The 27,777-nt window shown below is 41.2% G+C and overlaps 1 protein-coding gene across 3 annotated transcripts in view; it reads left to right on the top strand.

The window, feature by feature from the left end:
* LOC119161409 (uncharacterized) overlaps window positions 1–26,394 on the top strand; it is a 72,622-nt gene extending 46,228 nt beyond the window's left edge. For all 3 annotated transcript variants that reach the window (XM_075879329.1, XM_075879328.1, XM_037413864.2), the window contains exons 6-10: window positions 3,653–3,763; window positions 10,021–10,056; window positions 10,150–10,230; window positions 10,335–10,445; window positions 11,479–26,394. In XM_075879329.1, the coding sequence (XP_075735444.1) occupies window positions 3,653–3,763; window positions 10,021–10,056; window positions 10,150–10,230; window positions 10,335–10,445; window positions 11,479–11,709 (570 nt within the window). In that variant the 3' untranslated portion in view covers window positions 11,710–26,394. The remainder of the gene's footprint in view (window positions 1–3,652; window positions 3,764–10,020; window positions 10,057–10,149; window positions 10,231–10,334; window positions 10,446–11,478) is intronic.
* The last annotated feature ends 1,383 nt before the right edge of the window (window positions 26,395–27,777 follow it).

Genomic DNA, 27,777 nt, shown 5'->3' with positions numbered 1-27,777 from the left:
AAGAGACACCATATATAAGAGACGAAAATTCCTTCCTGGTGCTTGTCTTTTAAAAAGGAGTTCAACTCTACTAGGATATGTAATAACTTGATAAGTGCAGTGCTGCAAGCAGTTGTGAAATCTAATCATAATTACCTTAAAATCCCAAGCATGCACCCTTACCCAAACAAGTGCCCCCTTCCCCTTTATAGAAAGTTTGAAATATGCACCAGGTATTGAACAAGTGCCCCCTTCCAGTCCTCCTTTGCTGCTCTTTTTTTTCTCTCTTTTTCTTCCACTCTGTTCTCGGCTGCAAAAGTCTGCATTAATGGTTGCTAGGAACCCAAGTTCAGAGGGTCTTCAGATAAGTGCACGACTTCGTAGTATGTTTACAGTGCAGTGCTTTGGTGTTGCACTCTGATTTGTAACAAATTGTTTGGACATTTGAGGAGCATCTTTTCCCCTTGTCGCAATACACCAAGCAAGGGCTGCCCCTCCAATTCTTGTGCGATTGTCTTTCACCCTAGAGGAGGGCAATTGCTCAAGGTTTCACGGCAGTCATTCTGTAGATGATCAAATGTCAGTGTTCACAATATGTCTGCTAGAAAAATATAATATGAAATCCAAAAAGTATGTGCAGAAAATTGCTCCCACCACTACCTTATTATGAAATAGAGCTTTATGTTATAACAGGAAATATAGCTCTAGCTATTCTTGATTATGAGTTGTCACTCCAGCAGACTAGTGAGGCTTGGTTGGACTCCGGGCCGGCAGGATTCAGGGAACAGTGCGGAGCTCGTCACTGTTACGGTGTGGACCGTGGCGCGGCGTTCATTGAATAAACACTGATTGATTTATTGATTGATTGAAAAAAATAAAGACGAATGTTTTTTGTTGTGTGAACTGATAAGAACGTGCAAGACCTCCAGCTCAAACATTTTGTTAAGCAACACTATGACTTAATAACTGGTATAATAAGCATAACATTTGGCATGTGCAAGAATAACTGTAGATCTCATCAGTGCAGTTTTAGAAGACTTATTCCTGTGCTTGATATTTTGGTCTCAACAACCTGTGTCCCCCTTTAGAAAAGAATATAAATCATGTATATTAGTAAATTTATGGCAAAGGAGGGTAATGATAGTTTTGTACCAGAATAATGTACCAAGTTTGATGAACTTGAACATCCTTAAAGTTTGTGCAAGGCACTAAATAGTATGTTGCATTGGTATGAAGTTCAACTCGCCATCATTTGTTGTTCGTTGGTACTTTGACTGTCCTGGGTATGTATTTTATCAGGAGGAATGATGTTGATTAATAAGCATATCAGTCAGGATGACAAAGACAGAAGTTGTCATATAAACATGTTACGACAAGGAATAATAAGGCGTACCGAGCATTGAAGGCACTGTGAACATATAACATGGTAGGTGTGCGAGGGAAGCAATTGGCTTTGTCAATAAGGTGTCAGAAGTCTGAAAAATAAAAGTAGAGCACAAAAAGACTGGACACTGGAGACAAGTAGACTGTATGGGGGCTCACTACCAACTGATTTTATTATGAAAAAATTGTGGGAAGTGTACAGATTGTATACTTGCCTTGTGTCCCATTTTTTTGCGCTCTACCTTTATCTTCAGACAAGCGACAACTTGTCCAGCAACGCGTTCTATTAAGCTGTCAGTAGTTGCCCAATTTTTTATCGGTCAGGCTCATCAACTGTTGATTCGCTCTACTTTTATCTTCAGACAAGCGACAACTTGCCCAGCAACGCATTCTATTAAGCTGTCAGTAGTTGCCCAATTTTTTATCGGTCAGGCTCATCAACTGTTGATTCTGGAAGAAGTGCAGTTCTACACAGATGTACAAAAAGAACTTATTAAATGTTGTAGCACCACGTAAGCGCCGAATACATGGGCTCTTAGACATTTGGCGGGAACTTAACACTTCTGTTTACTTGTTAACGAACAGCACGAGACTGTGTTGTGTAGTCTCTAGCTGACTATTTATCCATCTCATTCTTACTCTTCTTTTTTCTCTATCTCTTTCCTTTCTATTGCCCCCTCCCCCCCCCAAGCGTAGGGTACCCAACCAAGCCAAAGCTTGGCTAAGCTTCCTGCCTTTCCTTTCCTTTTCTCAGCACTTCTGTAGGATGTATTCCAGTCCTTTCTCGAATTGTTTTTCTCTATAGTAAAAACTCCTTGATAAGCTTCTGTTTTTAATTTCCTCAGTTTTTACTGACTAAAGCACCCTACTCATTTAATACCCATGAGATCACATGCATTGGCATCCCGTTTCTGAGGTTTTCACTGTCTGTCATTACATCTCAAAACTGTGACGGCACCTATATTCACCGCTGCATGTCACAAATGAAAACAGTCACAGCAGCTGCCTTTAGGGGCCATCTTTACAAGGCACAGTGAAATTGCCCTTCGTGTCTTGGGAAAAATTTGCCAGGTGACAGCCAGTTGGTAACCTGCATGTGCATGCATGTACTTTTCAAGGCACACAAAAGAGGGAAACAATTTTTCTATATTAGTAAACTACAATTTCTCAATACTGAAAACACCATTCGGACTGCGAGAACATTCTTGGATAAAAAGAAAAAGTGCGAAAAAAAAACACGGGTAGCAACCACATTAAGAGCTATGACGTCATAGATTTTGACAGTGGCTCCTAGGTAATATACCACATTAAGAGCTATGACGTCATAGATTTTGACAGTGGCTCCTAGGTCATATGTAATTTCTGCTTATTAAAGATGAGGTACATTGTACTCAGAGAAGGTTATAGTTGTTACTTAGAAAGTTTCAGAAAATTTCATTGAGCTAATATCACCAGAGTAAGAAAAAAACACTTAGAAATTTGTGATATTAAATATGGAGGTTTTCGGTGTCAAATTCAGTAGTGAAACTTAAACATTTATTTCCTCATTGTGAAACTAATGACATTAAAGTTTTCACAGCACAATTTATCAATCTGATTCATCGTTTCACTTTAGTGTTCGTTTAAAATAGAGTAAGTTCCCTTTTCCTATTCACCCATAATTGGGAAGAGGTTGAGCCCAGGACTCTTGTTCGGTCAAAGAGCTTAACTTCAAGATGGCAGCAAAACAGGCATGTAAAAAAGAAAATGAAAAAAGAAGCAGGGCAGCCCTCTTAATACTCAAGCTTTACTAAGATGCAGTTGCAGTGTGTGTGCGTGTGTGTTGTCTCACCTTGTCATATGTTATTTTTTTTTTTTGATTGAAAGAATTCAGCACTAAAGTTTTAATATAAGCACACAGAAAGACAGGACAGGAACTGTTAAGTGATTGAGGGCTTCTCAAACCATTTACTTGTTGCATTTTCATGACCCTCATTCGTGTTGAAGGGTAAATAAAGCTTCAATTTTATTCAGTTGCTGCTGGAGCAATCTTTACTGCTTTTCTTGTTTGCATCTACTTTGCTTGCTGTTGCGACAAGTAGAAGCAGGAAGGGAATACATAATGAAGGAGCGGTAGTTTGGGCAGCTGTGTCACAGTCTCTCATCTCATCAGTGGATGAACTGCTTAAGTTCACTGATCACATTTTGGCTGCCACCTTTAGTAATCTAGGACACCATATTTCAATGTGCAAGTGTTTGTGTGTATGAAATGTTTACAGCAGAACTTTGCATTGCATTATACTGTTTTCAGTTGCTGCACATGCTTGAGCGGTGTATTGCCAGCATCAACAGCCTCTTCTTTCGTCACAAGATATTGCTTGGCCTCGATGATCGTGGCAAGATTTCATGTCACAAAGTCCATGTATCCTTATCATAACTCGTATCATAACAATCATCTTATCGTGACCTTACGTGCTTGAAATTGTTTATTGTCTTTGTGTATACCCAGTGCATGAGTGATAAGCCTGTAGGAAAACAGCACAGCATAATTGGAAACACAGGTCAGTCATTTACATATTGTAAATAGCACTAACTCTGTTCTCAGTATTGCCGTCAGGGAAGACGGAGGTCAAGTGCGGAAGTTGCCGCACCGTGACAGTTGTGATTAATACAGTCGAGTCTCGATAATTCGAACTCGAAGGGGCCCGAAAATTTGTTCGAATTAAAAGAAGTTCAAATTAATGAAAGCTAAATAAATGGAGGGCTCTCCATGCAGTGGCGCATGTGCATTGAGCTAACTCACGAGGGGGAAGTTTCAGAAGACTTACATTTATTCACAAATCACAGGACATTCATTATTAATTGAAGTCATCGGTGATGTACGTCTGCACACGTTTACCTTGCAGTGAGTCAATAAATTTCGCACGCAGCTTGCAAAGCATTTCTACTTCGGCTTCAGAATTCTCCTGGCAAGAGAAGTTGCGCGCGGAAATGTCCAGCGCAGACACTTTCTAAAGACGACGACAACAACAACTGCGTAGCGGAGCTTCTCACAGCCGCAGCATGGCCAGCACGTGACAAGAAAGGAGGAGCGCCTCCACGCGGAGAGCAGCAGATCGGCATTTGAGAGAAAACGAACACTCCACGGCAGCTTTTTTTTTTTTTTTTTTGCTCTCTTCGCGTGTGTCGTTGAAAGGAGAAGGGTTACGTGGCAGGGACAGGAGAGGGGGAAGCGTGACAGCGGCGCGTAAGACACCCCCCCACCCTCAAGGCGCAGATCCGTGCTCCCGCAAGGGGAAAAGGCTGCACAAGATAGTGCCTTTTTGCTTTCCTTCAACCACATGTTCATTAAACCCAGCGACAGCTTTCTTTTTTTTTCCTATGTCTCTTCGCGTGTGGCATTGGAAGGGGAAATGCCTTTACGTGGCAGGGATGGAAAAGGGAGAAGAGTGACACGGGCGCGTCGCTATCAGCATTTGAGAGAGAGAAATCATTCCACCGTAGCCTTTCATTCCTTTTCATCTCCTTTGCGCACAGAGTTGAGCTGTCGCAGGTGCCACCACGGGATTGGGCGGGATGCTGAGAGCATTTTCAGAGCGCGGTATGTTCGAATTAATCATCGCAAGTGCTTGCGCGTTCGAATTGCCAGGCGTGTTCGCCCATTGGAATACAAATAGCCTTGACGGGACCTCATCGTGAGTTCGAATTAACCAGAAGTTCGAATTAAGCATGTTCGAATTAATGAGATTTGACTGTAGTAATCATGCAGCTATTAGAAAATCACCCTTTGTTTAAGTGTCAGGGGATATAAGTTTGGAAATTGTTTTTTCGTCTACATGTAGTCATACTCATGAAAGGTCAGTTTAGCCGCAAGGGTGAAGCAATGAATGTGATAGCAAGAAATTGGAATGTCACACGAAGTTCAACAAGCAGCTTGATACTTGCAGCATCCCGCTAAAGCACAAAGGACTCAAAAAGAACGCACAGGTATACATTGGACAACAGTGTACTAACAACTATCACAGTTATGCCTTTGTGTTTGAGCAGTGCGCTGCAAGTATCGAAGTGCGTAGTGTGGCCTCTGTGCATCTCTGACCACGCGGTGGCATCTTACGCAAGGTGTGTGCAGTGTATGTTTTTTGTTCTATATCACCAGGGGCCCTTTTTTCCTGTACGTCTCCAGGGAAGTTTTTAGATTGTAAAAAATATAAAAGTGTTATGGGATGCAAAACACGCTCAAGCTCCTCCGAAATCTGCGTACCCCTAGCGGTAAATGGTAAATGTAAATAGCTCGCCGTTATTACTGCCGGCGCATGTCTGGCCCATGGCTGAGTAGTCTAATGCAGCACACTGTGGAGCGACGGGTCACTGGTTGAAATCAACGAAAAAAAGGTGTTTCAGAATTTTTTTCGTTGATGTGGCAAGCTTAAAACAAACTGGCTATCGTATCAACGACCGACTCCGGGAACATGCTTGTAATGTCAAAAATGGTCGCAGTGGTTTCTTAGCTTTGCACTGCAGCACGTGTGGCTACAAACTGCTTTTGCATGACACCATCATTATAAGAAAAAAGAGAAATGAAATGAGAAATTATCAAGGCATAGAGGATTTGTAGATTAGGGCCGAACAACAATAGCACTCTTTCTTTCGGGCATCGTCAAACAGAATTTTTTTCTGGGTATGTAAGATTTTTGCGTATGACATATGTGGGCTTCTTGGATGATTTGCTAGTCTTTTCAAATTTTGAGAGTATAGATATGTACGCTGTTCAAAATAAATATTTTTGAAAGTTAGGGTTCACAGTCATCCCTCCTCTTGTTCTGCATCAAATTTTGTGCTACATGATCAGTTAGGCATTCGGTAACTCTATAATCAGATGAAGAAAAGAAGTAGTAATTTTAAGGGCTCGTTTTTCTTTGTTAGCTGCCTGCCCGTATTAAGATCATGTGCTACATGATGCCGACAGCCAGAAAAAGTGTTCCACACTTGCCGTCATGGCTACTTGTGGTGCTGACTGACGCTCCCACATTTAAATGCACATATATATACCCTGTAAAGTGGACAAGAGGATGGCCACCGCGGTAACTTAGTTGGTAGAGCATCGGTCATGTTATTCGAAGGTCGCAGGTTCGTTCCCTGCCCACGGCAAGTTATCTTTTCATCCACTTCTCTTTTTTCACATTCACATAACATTTACTACTAGTGACATCCCGTATACTTTTCTTGTTAGTGTTCAGGGCCATAGGGTGGCTAGCATACCACCGATCCTGCAAAATTGGCTGGTGCATAAAGAGTTCACCTGTACCTCACAGTTCAATGTCCAGTTGACGACCTAGGGCTTGTAGGTGCGTTGAGTCCACTTTCCCGCAGCTAGACTGGATAAGGCTAGACTGAGGAGAGCACCTGCACGACGTCAGAGAGGCGACAATACAGGCTTGCGTAGCGCTATTGCCTCTTCCTTCATTCTGGAATGTTCACTGAGAAGGGTATGGGGAAGAAGATCGTGACAGGAGTCGGTGCAAAAGGTGTTGGTCGGAACCGGCAGGGAAAAGATTCTACGACTCCCAGTATGCTTCACTCTTCAAAGGACGGAGCCAATGTGACAATATGTGCTGAGACACAACAGGGGGCCTGCAAAAAGCGTGTTAATCTCTTTCTGTGAAAAGTAAACATTTTGAGAGCGTTTCCTCCGGCAACGCCAACGCGACGTGCTCAAGTTTGCCAGGAAGCAAAAAGCAAAACCACCCACCCAGTGGAACACCTCAGCGGATATATATATATATATATATATATATATATATATATATATATATATATATATATATATATATATATATATATATATCTATCAAGTTTGCCAGGAAGCAAAACCATTCACCCAGTGGAACACCTCAGCGGATATATATATATATATATATAATATTCGAGTCGATCCTTTGTGAGTGGTCACAACGTGGTTTATTTCGACGTTTTGGCCTAGAGTCTGCCGTTCATCACATATCACACACAACTGGCGAGGGGGACGAGCATGCACGGCCCACGTGAACGTTCAATATTGAGCCGTGATCACTGCAATACAAAGTAGTGCCAGCAGGGCTTTTCCTCGTCGTGTGTGTGCCGCTAGTCAAGGGGTCCCAAGCTCCTGACAGCATACTTCAAAGGGTCCGTCGAACTGCTCGCTTAATTAGCGGGGCGATTTGCGGCGGCCGCCGCGTTCTGTTCCAAGGAAGATGCTGTATTTGTTGTCCTCTCTCCAACGTCGTGGCGACACGACGTCTCACCCTCCGGCTAGGAGGGACAATGCCTGGCGGTCATAGGCAGCCGGCTGGTCGGCTACTTGTTTGAAGATCCAAAGGGCACTGCTCCCTTGTCAGCTCGGGCGCCAGTCACAACAGCTGGTTCCTGTGTCTCTGTCGTGTGTCCTCGTGTGTGTGCGCAAAAGCTCCAATAGGCAGTAGACGTGTCAGAGACCTTATTGTCTTCTCGAGAGGCGTCTTTTCAAGGTGGAAATGCTCTCATGTTCAGTTAGTGAATAATTTAAAACATGCAGATACGCTTCTGTCTGGTCACGGACGAGCATCGTGGAATACATAGGCACGTATCTTCCATTACGTTGTAGAACGTAATGGAAGATACGTGCCTAAGCTTGCTGTGAGGGACCCGTCGGACACAGCTGTACCATCGGGCCGGTGCTTCTCAGGAGCTCGAAACAAAGTGGAAATGTCTGTGCAACGCACAGTTGCACAGTCGTGATGGTGCTCTTGACCAAGGTCAAGGATGAAGGAGGGATGGTAGAGACCCGAGTTGCATCCTTCAGGTTGGGCTTCTTCTGAGCTCCATCCTCAGGGGAAAAGAAGTTGCACGGTGTTACGACGCGCACCGCCGCCGATACTGTTGCGTAGTGTGCTGAGGACACGGGCTGCCAAGGTTGTTCGGTAGCGCGTTTCTCAGCTTGCTGCTGCTTCTGTGCAGAGCTGATAGCCGAGCAGACAAGACGACAATGAGTTAAGGCAAGGTTTATGTACAGCATAGAATAGAGGCATTACATATTCGCGGCAAGGTTTATGTACAGCTTACGGACTCGAAGGGTCGAGGTGTCTTCGGACGCTTTAACACTGTCGTCTTTTCTCTGACACATAGGTCGGCTGCTTGGCATCGCGCCGCTTGGTTCTTTATAGGCCCCGGGTGATCGCTTACCTCAGCATTGTCCAATCAGAATCGTTGCTGGCCGTGGCTTGGAGTCCTCCTGTCGGTCGGTCGGTCGGTCGGTCGGTCGGTCGGTCGGTCGGTCGGTCGGTCGGTCGGTCGGTCGGTCGGTCGGTCGGTCGGTCGGTCGGTCGGTCGGTCGGTCGGTCGGTCGGTCGGTCGGTCGGTCGGTCGGTCGGTCGGTCGGTCGGTCGGTCGGTCGGTCGGTCGGTCGGTCGGTCGGTCGGTCGGTCGGTCGGTCGGTCGGTCGGTCGGTCGGTCGGTCGGTCGGTCGGTCGGTCGGTCGGTCGGTCGGTCGGTCGGTCGGTCGGTCGGTCGGTCGGTCGGTCGGTCGGTCGGTCGGTCGGTCGGTCGGTCGGTCGGTCGGTCGGTCGGTCGGTCGGTCGGTCGGTCGGTCGGTCGGTCGGTCGGTCGGTCGGTCGGTCGGTCGGTCGGTCGGTCGGTCGGTCGGTCGGTCGGTCGGTCGGTCGGTCGGTCGGTCGGTCGGTCGGTCGGTCGGTCGGTCGGTCGGTCGGTCGGTCGGTCGGTCGGTCGGTCGGTCGGTCGGTCGGTCGGTCGGTCGGTCGGTCGGTCGGTCGGTCGGTCGGTCGGTCGGTCGGTCGGTCGGTCGGTCGGTCGGTCGGTCGGTCGGTCGGTCGGTCGGTCGGTCGGTCGGTCGGTCGGTCGGTCGGTCGGTCGGTCGGTCGGTCGGTCGGTCGGTCGGTCGGTCGGTCGGTCGGTCGGTCGGTCGGTCGGTCGGTCGGTCGGTCGGTCGGTCGGTCGGTCGGTCGGTCGGTCGGTCGGTCGGTCGGTCGGTCGGTCGGTCGGTCGGTCGGTCGGTCGGTCGGTCGGTCGGTCGGTCGGTCGGTCGGTCGGTCGGTCGGTCGGTCGGTCGGTCGGTCGGTCGGTCGGTCGGTCGGTCGGTCGGTCGGTCGGTCGGTCGGTCGGTCGGTCGGTCGGTCGGTCGGTCGGTCGGTCGGTCGGTCGGTCGGTCGGTCGGTCGGTCGGTCGGTCGGTCGGTCGGTCGGTCGGTCGGTCGGTCGGTCGGTCGGTCGGTCGGTCGGTCGGTCGGTCGGTCGGTCGGTCGGTCGGTCGGTCGGTCGGTCGGTCGGTCGGTCGGTCGGTCGGTCGGTCGGTCGGTCGGTCGGTCGGTCGGTCGGTCGGTCGGTCGGTCGGTCGGTCGGTCGGTCGGTCGGTCGGTCGGTCGGTCGGTCGGTCGGTCGGTCGGTCGGTCGGTCGGTCGGTCGGTCGGTCGGTCGGTCGGTCGGTCGGTCTTAAGGAGGGGGGTACAATTTGTGTTAACGTTTCTTATTTTGCATTAAAGAAGTAACAAGTCTGTATTCTTTGGACCTTCACACTCAAAGAGTAGATCTTTGCCATTCAGATCACAGATTTACATTCAATCTAACAGTAAATGCTCTGGCATATGAAATTATGACAGATGTTTCAAAATACTTGTCTAATACTCTTCTTTTTTCCTTGACACATTATTAGCTCATATTTGTCTATTTTGATGTTAGCCAGTGCATTGTAAGTACTCCTTCAAGTATTTTTGCAGACGTAGTTCTTTCTGGACATGCACAAAAACTGGAGAGTAACTTACATTTGAAATGTAATCGGCAGAGGTACCTATACGAGATGCTGGAAAACCAAGACCGTCAAGATGCCCTTGATGCAAGAGCCACAGGGGATGCCACTAACTCGGTATAGCTATGCTTTCTTTTTCTGTCGTGTTTGGGTTTATTGGTTTATAAAACTTGGTGTCAGGTTGTGTTTATTATTAACATGTTTTTATTGGCACTTTTTAGGCTAGAAATGGTGCAGCACTATATCCTGTTGATCGGACGCGAATGGACATTGACATGTCAGACATCATTATTACAGGAAGCAGCTCTACTACCCGTATCTCGCAGAGAGAGGCAAGTACCTGAACTTCTACTTTAGGAAGCATTGTTGAGATATAAGCTGGCAGCATCAGTGCTAAACTTCAGAGACAACCGTTAATCAGGTGAAAGTAATTGCTTGACTATGTTGATGGTGATCTGAATAAGTTATTACCCACTCTAAAACGCCACTCGCTAGATTTGGACATACAAAAACGAGTATCGTGTCTAGGTAATGCGGTGACAGTCATGTTTGATAAATAGTGTCAAGAAGCTGTATAATGCAAAATAGCTGAAATATTAAACAGGAGCCACCATGCCCCTCCTTTCAATAAAGCCTTACTTTAAGTTAGAAAGATTGTTACATGCACTATGGGCACTGTATAAACTGAAATTCATTTTTTAAAATACATTAGTTTACCTGCATATCAAAGCAGTAACGGGAGACCACAAAGACAGTCGGGAAAACCTCAGTATCGTTTCATAAGTAGCTGGGCTTTTGGTTGAAAAAAGTAGGGCAAAACTTTGTTGGTATATGCGAAAAGAGACATAACAGCGTCTGCATTAGAGTGGAGTTCTGTGATAGAGTTAGAGGCCAGAATACTCTAAATGAAGTTTCGTAGAACTTAAAGCTGGGAAGTTTCTTTTGGCGGCCCATTGTTAGCAAAAAAACACAAAATCAAGATGAGGCATGAAGAGAGGAACACAGCACTAGCTTTGTCATACCACCTTTCTCACGGTACATAAACAGCACAAATGATGGGGACAAAAGAAACCAACATAACTTGGCTGGTGCTTCTTTTGTCCGCATCGTTTGTGCTGTTTATGTACCCTGCGAGGATTGAAATAACTTGTCTAAGTCGAGGCATTCTTGCAACTTTCCTAGCCTACATTTTTACGAAAACCTCATGTCTTGAGCCATCATTTTGCACTGTTTGAATAGTTGACCGTGAAAAAATTAGGGAGCCCTATCTTGAGTAGCAACCACTTCTGTGGCTCGTGTGGAGCTGTTGCAGTGTCATTATAGGAGGTCCTGAAAATGCTTTTGTGCAAATTTTCCTTTGTGCAGAAGTATGCCGAAAAGCTTCTCCTCCGTTACAGCCAACGTTGGGTGAAAGAGTTTGTTCGGAAACGATTAGACCTCAATATGCCTGTGCATCCTGATGGCTTTGAGGACGGCCCCTGCCCTCCAGCTCCACCTCGCCACTGTGCCCTGGCACGCTGTCCCTGTCAGTTCATTGAAGAGCATCTACGTTTTAAACCCCTCACTAAGTGCAGCCTCTCAGAACTCTGTTTTTAACCTGCTTCTCTGTGCTTTTCTTGTATGCCAGCAGCGTCATCGAGGTCTTGTCTTATACACCATCACTCAAACATGGCATGGTCATTGATAAAAGGGATCTGTAATGCATCGCTGAACAGCATGTTCAGGTTGGTTGTGAAGGTGAAACTGTGGACAGACGTTCACAAAGTTTATTGGGAAGATTAGCATTTTGTTGGCAGCTGCTTTCGATCTGTCATGGTTGTGACTTCCTTGGCAAGGGCTTTTAGAAAAAACAGTAGGTTTCCTGGAAAAAAAAAAGCAAGTTTTTAAAAATGCCAGGCAACTGTTCAAACTTAGTGCATCGTCAGAGTGCTACAGTGTACTAAATACTTATGGCTTGATTTGGCGTGACCAGTCAAATCTAGGCAGAGTTACAGGCAGTTTGTTGCGTAAGTAAGAATTAAGAGCACATAGATTTTAATAAGCTCGAGGCATGTTGTCATCACAGAAAGTTGTACTTGTGATCAGTCCAACCTGATTGAGTTTGCCACACTGTAGCGCATTTTTAAAGATTCAGAGGTGACCCACAAAGGGTTTCATGCTGCATTTGTTTACATCCATTTTTTTAACCTAATGTGTGGACGTTGTAGTGCAATTTTTGTCCAGTGTGACATATTCGGTATGTTTATTCAAGGTGGCAGCTTTGTTGGAAAGTTCAATTTTTGTTTTTGAGAATTGTTCTGCATTGGTATTGTAAAAAAGACGCTAAAGAGAAAAATAATTTCTTGCGTATTAGTAAAGTACAATTTCACAATCCCAAAAACACCACTCTTACCGTGAGACAATGCTTGGTAAGCGAGAAAACGCCCGAAAAGAAAATGCAGATGGAGATGCCACCTTCAGATTACCGCTCCAAACAGCGTGACATCATAGATTTTTGAAGGCATCTACTGGGTTCTATGTATCTTTTAATCCATAAAAACAAAGTACATTGTCATCTGTGGGTGCCATAGACCTAGCATACGAAGTTTCAAAAAATTTCATCAAGCGAATGTTGGAAAAATATCATAAATACATTTTGAAATCTTTGACATCATGTACAGAGAATTAAGAATGAAAAAGAAACTTTAACCTTGACTTTCTCCACTAATAATGAACTTATCAATGTGAAACTTATGGCATTAGAGTTGTCAAGGTGCTGTTTATCAAACTAAACCAAGTCATAGTTTCCCTTTAGTGTCTCTTTAAGTGGTTTTTGCCACTGATTTGAGCATGTCTGTTAAAAAATTGGCTGAACATTGACAGCCACCGCTGTAATATTTCTGATGAAGTGCCATGATTTTGCATTTGGGCTGTAATAGGACTTTACATTTTTGTCAGTATGCTTATGAGTTGATAATGAGCTAATATGTCAATGGTTATTAGCCTTTTTTTTTTTGTGATAAGTGCTCTTCTTGTGTATCCCAGGGTGTCATGTGCATGGTTTAAATATCAGCATGTCAAGGGTAGGCTTCTCTTGATTTAGTCATGAATTTTATAAGTCAACTGTTTTACTGCCATATTTGGCATCAAATCGAACTGTTAAAGGGCCTCTCCCCAAATCTGGGCATTCTGAGCAAAAAGCCTGGCACATAGGTCACACAGTGGTGGAATCATATAAGCAAAACATGAAATGTTTTTGTGGGACAATAAGAGCTGAAATTTCAAGCAGAAGGCTGTGGTTCATCTTTCTCTTGATGAACTCCACCTCAAGTGGTCACATGCATAAATTGCTGTGAAGTCATATGGGGTACTGGCAAAAGTTTTTGCTTGTTTCTTTGTGTCAATTGAAATAACATGCATAAATTGCTGTGAAGTCATATGGGGGACTGGCAAAAGTTTTTGCTTGTTTCTTTGTGTCAATTGAAAGGGCAAACTCTGAAGAATCTTGAAAATGTACTGCTAAGCATGAGTGCTCCCTCAGAAAGTAATCACGGCATGTATTTAAAAGCTAGTTTCAGTCATACTGTATTCTGATGTCACAACATCATATGAGCTCCTCCACATGTGCTCATGCAAAATATTGTGACATTTCCACTCCCACCCTGCAACATGGCTCCATTGGTGATGCACAAGCAGCCATTTTGAATGTTTTAATTGCGCACAAGTAGCCATTTTTGAAGTTTTGGTACCTTATGTGATCACAACTAGTGAAAATGCTGCATGTAGTCACCAAAATTGGTACTGTAGTCTGGAGACAAGCAAGGTTCATTGTTAGTAGGTGCGCCATGAAAAAATTGGATTTAATATCAAAATCAAATATCTCGCCAGCATTAGCTGAGCACCAGACTTGCTCAGAGCCATATCTGTATGCAGGAGATTTGTATGGCTGAGTAAGTTTGCTATGAAAAATGGTGTCACACCTCTTTTAAGTCCCTTTCACAGGGAACAGTTTTCGTTTGGTAACAAGGTTCGTGGCGCGTCATGCAACAGAAAGAAAGCTGCGCCACTCTAGTCAGTGCGAGACAGATTTTCATCTCTGAAAAAAAAAAACGCCTCACTTGTCGCTAGCTTTTCCTTTCGTTCTGTTGCAAGGCAGTTTTCTGATTTCTTCACCAAGCTTTGGTTTGTTTGTTTGTTTTTCTTCCCAGTGATGAAAATCAGTCTTGAACTGTCTGTTGCATCAAGGGCTTCTTTCTGGTGGTTAAAGGTCCTCTGCTGTCAACGAAAAAGTCATGGATTAGATCCTAGTTGCGGTGGTTGCATTTCATGGAGGCTAAGTTCTAGGTGCCCTCGTATTTATATTTAAGTACACATTAGAGATTCCCAGCTTTTCAAAAAGAGCCCTCTACTGTGGCATGCCTAATTATTATATCATAGTCTTGGTTTGTAAAACCCCAGAAATTATCATTATTAGAAGGCTTTTTTCATCACGCGTGTCACCGATCTCATCACCAACCAGAAAGATTTTAGTGCAAATGTAGCTCTACTGCTCTGTACAAGAGCCCCGCCGCGATGGTCTAGTGGCTAAGGTGCTTGGCTGTTGACCCGCAAGTCGTGGAGATCGAGTCCCAGTTGCGGCGGCTGCATTTCCGATGGAGGTGAAAATGCTGTAGGCCTGTGGGCTCAGATTTGGATGCACATTAAAGAACCCCAGGCGATCGAAATTTTTGGAGCCCTCCACTATAGCGTCTCTCATAATTATATAATGATTTTGGAATGTCAAACCCCACATATCAATCAATCAATCCTCTGTACAAGACTTATGCACCATAGCAGATGACTTTCGGTAATTTCGTTTGTAAAAATGCTCTCTTTGGGAATGTGTCAGTGTTTCTCAGCCCTACTGAAGCAGTAAGTAGGGAAGAAACACCGCGTGTTAGTTGAGGCAAAAGATCACTAATTCTTGCCTCTTAGTGGCATAGAAGCATGATAGTTCAGTTTTATTAACCAATTTTAAAGAATTCCTTTAGTAGAATGCTTCATGGGTGGGGGCATCTTACTATATCCACTGTGTAGCCAAAATTTTTACTGGTGCCTGGTGAGTGGCTCTTTAACAGGCTGTCTGTAATGCCAGCATGATCAATTCACTTTATAGCAACTGTGTGCTGTCATTGTAAATATGTCCTAATCGTTACATTTCCGGTAAATGCATCTGAGCTGTACAGATCTGTTACATTTTTTTCTGTCTCTTTTGACTTTGACTGTGCAGTTCTTTAGAGTGCCAATGTCTCCACATCTTGAGAATGGAAAGCTTGCTGTCTATGTAACGCTGTTCATGTGGTGCCTATTAAGATGTCTGTACTTTTACTTTGTAGAAGATGCCAGCTTTCTTTACTGGCAGTGCATATGGCCTGGTATAACGTAGCAATTTTTTTCAGCTCGATTCTCTGCCACCTTCACTATCCACTATTCATAGTTGACTGATCCCGCTGACAAAGCACGAAAAGCAATGAAATTCGTATAGAAGTTTTGTGCACGTTAAAGAACCCCAGGTGGTCAAAATTTCCGGAGCCCTCCACTACGGCGTCTCTCATAATCATATGGTGGTTTTGGGACGTTAAACCCCACATATCAATCATCAATTGGTATAGAAGTTTTGAATTATCCTGGTCATGGCATATCTCTCGGTATATACCGGGCAGGGCAGATTTTTGTAATCCTGTCTTGTTAAAACAGCACCAAACTGTTGAATGTGTGGTAGTGACTGGCTGCATGAATAAAGCTAAAACTTCAGTAGTAAAAAAGCAAAATCTGAATGTCGTGAAAAATGGCATGTGATAACCCTGCTGTACAGCTGTTCAATAAGTCAGTGAGGGCCTCATTTTCAATACTAATAATATAACTTCCTGTCTTAGACTGTCTGCATATTGCATGTTTTATATCATAACGTGAGTAAACTGCACTGTATCATCGTTGTGCAAGAGCAGTTCAAAATGCATTGCTAACGCTTATTATTTTCGAATGTCATCATGATTTGTTAATAATAGTTTCGATGCATTATTAAGAGTAAGCATGAGCGTGGTGCTTGGACAGTTCATTTGCAACTGACTGAAGCTCCTTTGTGGTATCATATTTACGTACACAGATAGCATTTGTTGTGCTTAACTTTCTTTTTGTGTTGCTTTGTATTTATGAAAAAGTACATATTTTTAAAGGTTTCTTATTTACACACTGTGGTAATCTCAACTTGTAGTTTGTGATTGCTTTTAACCTTCTTCATCTTAAAGGAAATAAAAAAAGGGGGGGGGGGGGAGAGGGCAGAAGTTCAGGAAATGATAGAAGTTTAAAGAGATGAAAAACTTGGGGTATCTTTGAAGTGAACATTTTGACAAGCAGACTTATTTTCTTTAAGGCTACAACTTCAAGGCTTCAAGTTACAGCCTTGAAGAAAAGCCCACATGTCAAAACCTCGGCTACAGTGATACTCTGTGTTCATGAATTTTCCAACATTTCACCTTAAAAGACTGATTTGGGTGTTTTTCTTTCATTCTTTTCAAAATGAACTTAGAACAGGTTATATAGAATAATTGTAACATAAAATGCTGTGAGCTGACTTGAAAAATCTTACATAGAGCTCCTGCATGCCAGGACCTTATGTCATTTGACTCTGTAGAAACCTCGTCATACATTTTTCGCAGGACTGCGAAAAATAACACAACGGCTAGAAACATATTGAATTGAATATTGAATTGAATTGAGTTTATTGCGCAACAAGGTTGCGAGGAGACCAGGCGAAAAAACTGTACTGAGCAGCTTGATAACCCGACCATGCAGGTTAAAATTCGTACAACGTGCTCGTAAATAACAAAACAGATGCATTGTGCATAGCTTTATCTCTGGAGAATTTATTCATAAGTTGCCTAAATAAGTCTGTGATGGAAGTCTTGTGTTTCTTGGATGTCTCTGCCAGAATTGGGCACTTTTCACGAACTTGGATGGCCTTGTGGCAGTCCACGTCATCAAACTCATTTACATCAACACATCCGGCCAAGCGACAGTTGCAACGTATCAGGCATAAATGTTTCAAAAATGACATATGATAAGGGGATTCCAATGCATAGGTTTCCGTAGATTCTTTGCTGGGACTGGTTACCAAAAAGGTTTCACACAGGAAAACTCATCAGTAAGGAACGGATAAGCAGTCTTCTACTGTATTTTCGTATGTTTTTAATTCAATACTAGTGATATTTATGACAGGTAACATGAGAACAGGACTGCTCTCTCTACTTGCACGAAGGAGCTGCCATGAGCATATTGGAATAATTCGGTTATTTTACAAATCGGTTTTCTGCATTTCTAATATCTCATTCAGTAGTAAAAACTAGCATAAAGAGCATTTTGTTCTTTAATGATCTTTGGGTTTGAGCAGCTTATAAGGTGGCATTGGTTACCTTACTTTACGCAAGTGAAACATCTTTTTTTGTGTGTGTGTGAAAGTCTGATATGTCTGATATGAAGCTGGGGCCTTGAAAGAAAACCCAGCATGATCATGAAACAGTACAAAAAACAATCTCATTACCTTTCAAGTTTGGCTAAAGGCTCATATCGTCTTCGCTTAAGTGTGAAGCCAGGGCAGTAAAAAAAGAATATTAAGAAATAGACTTCCTGGCACAACAGACATAATGGAAAGCTCTTGCAGAAATGTGCCTGCTGCTCAGAGTGTATTGAAAAAAAAATGGTGTTCCCGTTATTCGGTTCTCTGACAGCTATAGAGTGATGTGGAAAGTGTGCACTATGGCATAGAGTTTCCTCTAAATACACTAGAGGGAGTGCTACTGTCTATGGAGCTGGAATGCATGGCGCTTCAGCAGGCATGGCAATGATGGGTAGTACATAGAATAGTCTAATCTTTGTACTTTCAGTCACATTTGGCTTCATGTGGCTTGGAGCTGCTTTGTCACAAGACTATAGTAAGCAAAGCTTTAACTGTTACACTTCACCATTTTAATCATTTAGGCTCACCGATTCAAATCGGGTCATAAAGTTCAAAATCGTTTGTTCTTTTATTTCAAACAAAACTAAAACACTGGAGTAATCAAAGCCACAAGCACATCTGAAGCCCGCAAGCATGAAATTTAGACAAGTTCACGCACTACCCATCATTCCCATGGTCGCTGTATTATCGCAGTGCCAGATTCCCCTCTAGTTAATTTTAGTAAACTCTATGCACTATAAATTTTAGTAAACTCTATGCACTATAGGAGATGCTGAACCAGGGCTTAGGGGATTGTGTAGGGGGCTGAAAAAGCAACGTGAGAAGAGGCTCGACAAGCACAAAAACGTAGGCATGATGAGCCAAACAACTCATCGAATTCTGCTGTGATGTTTGTTGTCAATGCGTTGTTGCTAAAGCCTTCATCTTCGAGTTGTCTCAGCGATAGTATAACATACTCTCAAAACTTTTGTTAATGAAGTTAAAGGCAGAGTGGGTAATTGAGTTAAAGGATCCTTTTCCTGATCATGTGGTTGTTCAATTGGCATTGTACCTATCTCATTTTTAGACACTCTCTGATTTTTGAATGTTTCACTAAATGTTTTGTCATCCTGACAGTTCATATGCTTTGTTTGTATTAATATTTCTAGCTGTTTAGGCACTGCTACGCATTTGGTCCTTTATCTAGGCTTTTTCCTGATGTCGATTTTTCTACATATGTTACAATTAAGTGCAACATGTTGCCTTTGTGTGTCAGAGCACTGTCCAGGAAGCTGAAGCACAACTCCATACGTTGAACCCTTGTGCTGCACCTTGCGATCGCTTGCAATGCTTTCTCTTTCGGAGGAAGCGTCTAGGCGTATACCAATAACAATATTTTTAGACAGAATTGAATGCAAGTCAAATAGTTACTCTAGCTGTATTGTGGTTATTTTAGTGAGGGTTGCTGGCTGTGTCTGTGAAAAGTTGAAAAGCATAATTTAGTCTTTGTTGTTTTAATGAGAGAAGAGAAAGCATTGCACCAATGCACTGTTTGAGAAAGAGGGTCCCTTTGAATATAGACAGTTAGTGCTTCTAGAAGTAGATGGTGCTTCTAGTATAGTGGTGTGTCAAGGACACTGCACTGTGGAGCATGCAGCTCACTATACAAACTATATGAACTCCCTTGTAGTTCTTAAGCGATACTTCTAGATGTATAATTCAGGTCCCAGGATCATGCAAATACAAAAACAAGTGATTTTATTTATTATGTGGCCATGTTTTGAGACACAAAATATGCCTTCATAATACAAAGTGTTTGCTGCAAAATCAGTCATTTGATCATTTGTCAAGTACACAGATGAGGCATGCAGATAATTTATGGTGGTGCCTTTAGGAAACTTGTGTAACAACCTTTTTCTTTTTGTCGGTTTTCCTAGTGATGAGGGGTATGCTAGGCAAGTTTCTGGATAAAGTAGCTGACTAGGCTAGTGTGCATACTACTTAAGGTAAACAGTGCCACAAAAAAACAAAAACATGCCCACAGACCTGTTTTTCCTTCTGTGGCTGTTTTTTTTTATTTATCTCAAGTTTCTGGATTAGATGACTGCTTTTTGGCTGCTGTGATGCCAGAATAAAATGTGCTATCCATCCACAGCTGCAATATACTACAGCACACACGTAGTTAAGTTATTAAGATGGTGAATTTGTGTCATAATTTACGTTTTAAACAGTTGCTCAGCTCATTATAAGTTTGTGCGTATTCTGAAGGAGTGTGTGGCAAGCTTCAATTTCCAAGCAGTGTTGATTGTCATGAGTAAGCAAAAAAAAACTCGAATGGGTGCAATGTCAAATAATAAGAGCGTAGAACACAAACATGACGACCTCATTGTGTTTGTGGAGCTGTTTTTCATGGCAGTGGTTTTGGCAACACTGCATTTTCTACAACTATTTGAATTTAATTGTGGCATATTAGTCAGTATACTCTGTGGTTGACGCAGCACACACGAGATAAACAGGAAAAATTAAGAGGCACAGGACAAGCTCTGTCCTCGGCGTCGTCCTTGTGCCGCGTGCTCTGCATCAACCAATTATGGACACATACCAGCTAGCTCAAGTTTCAATTCCTGTGCAGTTGGCATACTATACTACCTGTTAGGCTGTCAATTTCATTTCTTCATAGAGTGGAGGCAAAAGAGTTCAAAAAGACATAACATGGGATTAAGAATGGGGTGTCGCCTATGTTTGAGACGTTATCTTTTGTATACCTGTTTTACTTTTTAATTTCTGAATTATCAAAAGTTATTCAGTAATGAGATTTGCATGAATTAGGGTTAATCAATAAAGAAGAAAATGACATTGTTTAATGCATTCATAAAGGAGGAATGTATAGTTGAAGCACATATATGAACAAATTTTTTGCTTGCCTTAAAAAAAATCGAGCCTGAGCAACCAGTTGTTCTCTTATCTTATTATATTTCTATAATTAATACACCTATCGGGACAGAAGATTCTTTCTTTATTTTTTCAGTACTGTTTTCATGTTGTTTTTATACTTTTTTTTCTAACTGAAAAATTACATTTTTTTCTTATGCATGCCTTTACATCCACTAGGCATTTTGCAATAATTGTCGTGCAATAGGTCATTTTCATTGTTTATTAGAGCTCTGTTCATGAGTTTGTGTCTAAGTGAATGTCGCTATGCCAAACATAATTTTGAACGCTCTTGTTTTTCGCACATCTGTCATAGAATTTTTTTTATAAATTTGTTGGTTATATTAGCACAGGCATAAATGTTGAATGTTATGTTTGTGTAAAATTTGATTGCGTTACTGCCAGTTCGTGTGCAAAATTGTGCATACACAATAAATAAGCTATCTAATATTGCAATGTAAGATTCATGGGAGCATTGTGGAACATTTAGACAATTAGCAAAATTAATTTTCTTTTTTTATTCTTATAGTACAATATATAAAAAGATAATATTGAGGCTAATTGATGAACCCTCAGTGTTGTAGGTTCCACAGGTTTGTCAAATAGATAATATTAAATTATTGCCAAATTTGCATTTTTTACAATTCACTGAGAAGTTCAGTCTTTGGCTATCTTCTGAACTTGTTGTATTTTTTTTTTACTAATGAATAATGGTAAACTACCGCATTTCAAGGAAAGCATAAACAAACTAGATCAAAAATAGGTTTTCAGGCCACATCTTGTGAATGCTCTTCTTCTGCCTCTACCAGGTAAAATAATGATCTGGTCTTAAAAAACGTCTGTGAAACATAAATAAAAAAACATAAAGATATGAAAAGGTTGTGGAATACTGATTGTCCATTGCTAGTGATGTTCTAATTAAAGTTTCACTTCACAAATTAAGATTTCTGAGAGCAAAAATGTACCCACAATAAAAGGTCAGCCTCATAATGAGTATACCAGTTTTGCTAGTAACACACTACCCAGTACAATTGATAATTTGTGAAATAATACATTGAATTAATGTTCGATTAGAGATGTCTTGTAAGGGCTTTCCATATGACAGCAGCATCATATGTGCTTATTTTTCATGGTGATAAAAAGCGCAATAATTTTTATTGTGATTTTTCATAGTGTATATATATGTAATTGAAGATGTATTAACTGCAATTTCTGATAGCAGTACTAGGCATGTCTGCTAAGCAAATAATTAAAGGTTGTGTTTGCTTTCAATGTAATTGAAAAAATACTGCATTGTCTTTTTCCATCGGAATGTGGGTATGTTTTCTGCAACGTAGCCACTGAATTATCCAAGTGCTTGCCTGGGCTATTTTTTTGTGTTGGTGTAGCATAATTGAATAAGTCCAAAATGTAGATTCATAAGGATCAAAATATTCATTATGTACTAATTCAGAGAATCACAACAAAGAAGACAAACAGAGGTTGACATAACCTACGTCTTGTTATGTCTGTTTGTCTTTATGCTTCACTGTGCTTCTCGCGTTCAGCACATGATCAAAACTTGACACGAAGCAATTAGTTCCTTTTATCTCATTACTGTCATGAAGATCTCGCACAACTCACCATGCTTGCTAAATATAACTGTAATGTTCCTGTATTTTAAATACTTCATTATAGTGATGAAAAGAGGCTCAGTTTATCAAGGTTAGATTAATCTTTTAGCTCAATTTTAGATGCAGTTAAGTAAACCTGCCTGGTTGATTGGTAATATTTGCGTGAAGACTCGAGCAAAATGTCTCTGCACCTGCACTAAGGCATCCTGATTGTTCCTTCAGTGTCTCATAATTCCTGCAAGTTTTCATTATTATCATGCTATATTTAGCTTAATGGTTGTGTCCTGATCCATTTATTTAGATGTTATGGCTAGAGAGAACATACAAATGTCATGTATAGTAGGATTGCAGTGTTCCAACGTTAAACAGATAAAATGGTCTTTGAAATCAAAAGTGCTGTAGCTTTGGTTGTAGAAATAATTCTAAAGTGAGAGTATATTGATAGATGCAAAGACATGGGCAACTCCATCCAACATAGCAGCACAACATTGAGCACAGGAGAAATAAGGTTTGGAAGGGGTGGCATCCGATTGCAACATCATTACTCACGTGGAACGTACCGAGAAATTCTTTTTGTTGCTTGGAGATGATGCTCCTTGAAGTCCTCGATAACCAAACATTTTGAGAAACTATTTTAAAAGATGTGTAGTGGTATATCATGCTAAGAACTTCGATATTAGAGGAAAGTGGCACTTTACTAGAAAAAAAAAAAGCTTTTTTTTTTTGTGATTGTGTGTGTGCCTGTACAGTCACTTCAAATTTTGCGTTTGTAATTGTAAGCTCAGTTTTGCTGTTTTGACATGATCTACTTTTTACATGCATGATTAAACTTGTGAACAAGTAAATTGCATGCTACAAAATTTGTAAGACGTGCCATGTGCTGTCCTTTAACAAATATTTGTTCACTTACTAGCTTGCATTTAAATTTTTATTGGAATTATGAAACTGACCATATAGCTGTTTTCCTTGTTTGCCAGCAAAATGCCAATGAGCTAGAATGATGTGAGAAGGAGGTGCTATGCTCATCCTGTGATCTATGTCATCCTTATTCATTTGGGTACTGCTTACAACAGGTATGACATTATTTAAAGGGCAGTATATGCTGACACGCATTGTTGAAATGCCTTTCCAGAAATATCGGAGTAATTGTTTCATGCTGAGACGATGCTTAATTTGAAAGATCGCCATGTTAAGGGTCCGTGTACTGTCAGTGCAGTTCAATTCATTCACCAAAATGCGATGTCGCTCACGCCATAAACTTTTACTGCCCAACTTGTAGCACCTTAGTTTCTTGCTTAGAATGCAGGAGAGCAGCTCTTAAAGTGAACCAAAGACATCGCATGTATGTGGCTCATGTAGTATTTTGTCTTACTTGCAGTGTCATAATTAAGCAAAGCCAGTGAAGCACTGCACGTTAACAAATGTGCTAAAATTGGTATGTCGGCGACTTAACTTTTCGAGCAGCCGCATTGCCCTTGTAGTCGCCAAAAGATGCTGTTTTAAACATGGCAGCCATGATGTGCTTCAGGCTCCTGCTATTGAAGTTGGTGTTCACGTTACCCAACAGTGAACAGCTCTTAGCTTAGCTCTTAGTTTGGTGGCTGCCACTCATGGAAGATCACTACTGGGATGCAAGTTTGCGTATGTCTTAGACTAAAGTAAGAAAGGAATTTGCTTCATTAGTTGAATAAAAATGCTGAGCTAGTATTCTAATCAGTCTTACAATGCACTGCAATAATCTTTTTTATTTATTTAAATATTTATTATGAGTGGTTGAGTAATGGTGACAGTTATACTGAGGGTATAGCTGTCACCATTACAGTTAACCTAGAGGATAAATCGACAGCATTTGCATTCTGCTATGTCAGCTCTCTGCTCCGCCCTCCCCCTTCAAACAAATGGGGGGGGGGGGGGGGGGATGCTGTGCAGCAATTTTTACAGGCCTTAACTGATTTTGTTGGCGAGTGATGATACTAAGCCTGATATCTCTTGTGTGCTAGATGTAACTGTACATTTGCAGCCTGCCATATATGGTTTGCGTGTGTGTGCGTGTGTGTTCACAAAACTTTCATACATTGAAGAACAAAAGATATACATGCATCTTTTACAGATGTCGTAGTTGGTGGATCAGCCTTTGTCAGGGTGAATGGGGCTACAGAACATGAAAGTGTGCACCTGTGGGTCACTGTGATGAGTCACATTTCCGTAGCACGTCCCTTGTATCATTGTACTTTTGGTGTATTTTTTAGGTTTGCTTATCATGATTAAGTATATGCAATGCCAGAAAAACAATAACTGTGACATGCCATTAAAATGGTACTCATTGAAAATGGTGATAAGTTTATGGTAATGAGTACAAAATTAGATTGCAGGGCTTGAGAACCAAAGAAAATGGCTCATTGGCTGAAAAAGCATGAAAAAAAATAGAACAATCATTCAGAGTAAGAGAATCTTATGGGAAAACTGGGCTTTCTCTTTTGATTTCCTTCCTATGGTGCTAACTTGTACTTCAGAACATGTTGTGACAAGTACAGGTGGCCAAGCATTTCTAGTGCCACATGCACAGCAAGATGTCTCTCGCTTATCTCTTTGCTAGCCAAATCCTCCTTGCACCATATTCAGCCATAAATAAGACACTAACATACAGGAAGTGGTTATGTAAGAAAAGTGAGTAACGTAAGGAAAGAGAGTCAGACATTTTCAAATCTTAGTGTACTGGCCATAAAGCGAACTGGCATGCTGCTACATGCTAAAGGTGCACTAGCTGCCTAAGACAGTCCCTGATGAACTGCATGTCTCTCACAAGGCTGGTTTACCATTATACATCAGGCCCTTTGTTTCTATGTCTTTTTGTGTCATAGGCATGCCAAGCATTTGAAACGCACATACGCATTGCTACATTTATGATGCAAAGTGTATACATTCAGCTAATGATTTAGTGTTAAATGTTGCTTACTTGGTGATCCAGATTCCTCCTTGTGTACAGTATTATAATAAGCTATTTCTCATTACATAAGCTCAACATTTGGTTCTGGTACAACAAAGCAAATTGTGTTATGCTTTGTGATATTTGACATGGTCAACTTCGCAAGACACATTTGTTAGGCGGTTTGAAATATGTTTTGTCTCTCAGCTGTATAACTGAATGTCAAAATTTTTTGCTATAAAGCACCTTGGAAATTTCTGCGGTGAGAAGTTGCTTCTTACCTTACTTGTTCTGTAGGAGGCCGAAGTAGCTACATACTACCAAGGCAGTAATAATGTGTATATATAATAGACTGTACAGAAAATTATATTTTAGTATAATAGCTTGTTGAGATAATGGTGAATGGGGCACATGCTACTGTGATCTTATATTTATGGTGTGGATTGATGTAAAAGAAACTGGCTTATTCCAAATAACCTTGTAACTAGAACATTGGATGTTGTAGAAACATGCTGCTTGTTACTGTTAATGGGGGAAATACCGACTGTGAAGAATGGCAACTGTTCGGTTAGGTCTACATGAAATTCTGTTGAATGTAAGAGCCAGATGTCAGGTTTGTTCATTGTTGCTCAGGGAGGCTTGGCACTATCCTTGGAGGGTGGTTGTCTGTTTAGCTGACCGGTGAAAAAGAACATGCATTCTGGAGTGAAAAATCTCAAGCCCTAGATTGAGGCACTGTTGTGCTGTTTAAACTATACATTTAGCATGCATTTATATCAGTTTCAGAATGTTCACATATAATACAGTTTTCTAGAAGTATATGTATGTGGTTGAATGGCAGCCTTCCTGGCAGTCAAGTGGTTTAGTCTTTAAGTAGCAGCTATTGTTGTTTATGCATTTACAGTTCTCATGTACACATTTGTGTGATTTTTTTTCACATGCAATTTTTGTGACCTGTCCATCTTTGCCTATACTGCATATATGTTGTTTAATTCATGTTAGTGTTAACCATATAACTTTATCTTTCTTTTCTTTCTGTTCAACATGAGTAGTAAACTGGCACCTTATTCATGTGAGAAGCAATGTTTACTATGATGATAATAAAAGTGTATTTTATAAAAACATGAAAAACTGGCCTTTTGTAGTTCAGCTTTCAAGAGTATTCAATGGTGAAATAAGTTCAGTATGAATGACAATTTGTACATCATCGTTTTGCATGCTGATGAAAATGTTTTACAGACATCACTGCAATATGAAGCTTCCACATAAATCGAGCTTCATTATGTATTGTGCAATAGGGCCAGTTTATGATGTGCTATGATGCAGTAGTTTTAATAAAAACAATTCTTACATGGTTATCTGTTTTATTTATAAAATATGGCAATGTTTTTGACATTTTATATATAGCCAAATTCTGATATAACAAAATTTTCAATGTAGCTTTTTGGTTCTATTGAAGTGCATGCATTTTTTTTTCCTCCAAGTTTTATGCCTAGTTTCAAAACTACAAACTTCTGGTAAACACACACACACAAAGGTGAGCATATTTTCATTTATCCTGTTAAAAAAATGCAAGCATTGTTTGCATACTACCCATCAAGTTTAAGGGGGCAGACTGGGCTTAGACATTTTTTGTTTGTTTCTTCAGTGATCTTGATCAAACTACACAGGATTATGCAGTTTTTTCTGCAGATTTCAAATATTTAATTAGTTTTCCTGCAAGTCATCTTATTCCTGAGATAACTTAAGTTCACCCCCTATTGTTTAAGGCTGCCATAAAAAAGTGCTTAATTAAAAGTGATATTTAAGATATGCCAACATAGACTAATGACTAGAGAGTGAAAGTATGCAAGAGTTTTTTGTTTTTAGGCCTTTCTTGGTTATTTTACAGCAAAATGAACTATCCATTTTCAAAAACAGCTGGAATTATAATTTTGATGAGTAATCAGTTAAAAAAGCTTGTGCTCTAAATTCTGCTCCCATACTTGCATTCTACACACACGCACAGGTTTCCGTTGCAAAAAGAATTATTGTTGTACCTGCCCTAGCTACAGAGATATTTAGTCCTCAAAATTAAAGTCATAAATTTACTTTTTTGAGAAAAATGGAAACAAAACTGAAAACACACAGCTTCTTCAAAAAGCAACAATCATGGTGCACATGTTTTGCAATCCTCATAAAGGTGCTCATAAATTAGTAGCAGAGCTTCTAACACAGGTGCCGGCCAGTTATAAAGAAGCCTCGAAGTCAATTGCCCATTTTTTTTGCAGGTTCTGCATGTTAATAGCACCAATAATCTGGACAGTTAGAATGACATTACAAAGAAATTACCACTTCCTGGTGTGTGAAAATTTTCAGAGAGATAGAAAAGTACTTGCAGAAACCAAATAAGTCAATTTTAAAAAATGAATTTTTTTGTCACTTTTTAGTCCCAAAGACCAATGTGCCCCCTTAAAAGCTAGTTCTTTATGAACCACTTTTAAAAAAATGGTCAACACACTAGTGCAATGTAGGAGGCATACTTGCTAAAAGCATGCTTTATCAGGTGTGATGGCAATAGCCATCAGTGGTGCTTCTGTTCAGTGGCAGAATTACCCTCCAACCATCATTCATAATTCTGAGCTCTCCATTACTTGGCCAGAATATCCTTGAAGATTGTTTTAACAACACAATGTGACATGGAGTCTGTGATGGCTTAACTGTGTGACATCATTAGCTTAACTAGAATGTCAATATCTTGA

The sequence above is a fragment of the Rhipicephalus microplus genome, chromosome X, assembly GCF_043290135.1.
Source record: "Rhipicephalus microplus isolate Deutch F79 chromosome X, USDA_Rmic, whole genome shotgun sequence".
Lineage (NCBI taxonomy): Eukaryota > Metazoa > Arthropoda > Arachnida > Ixodida > Ixodidae > Rhipicephalus > Rhipicephalus microplus.
The sequence above is the reverse complement of the archived record's forward strand: the minus strand, read 5'-3'. Positions and strand labels throughout refer to the sequence as shown.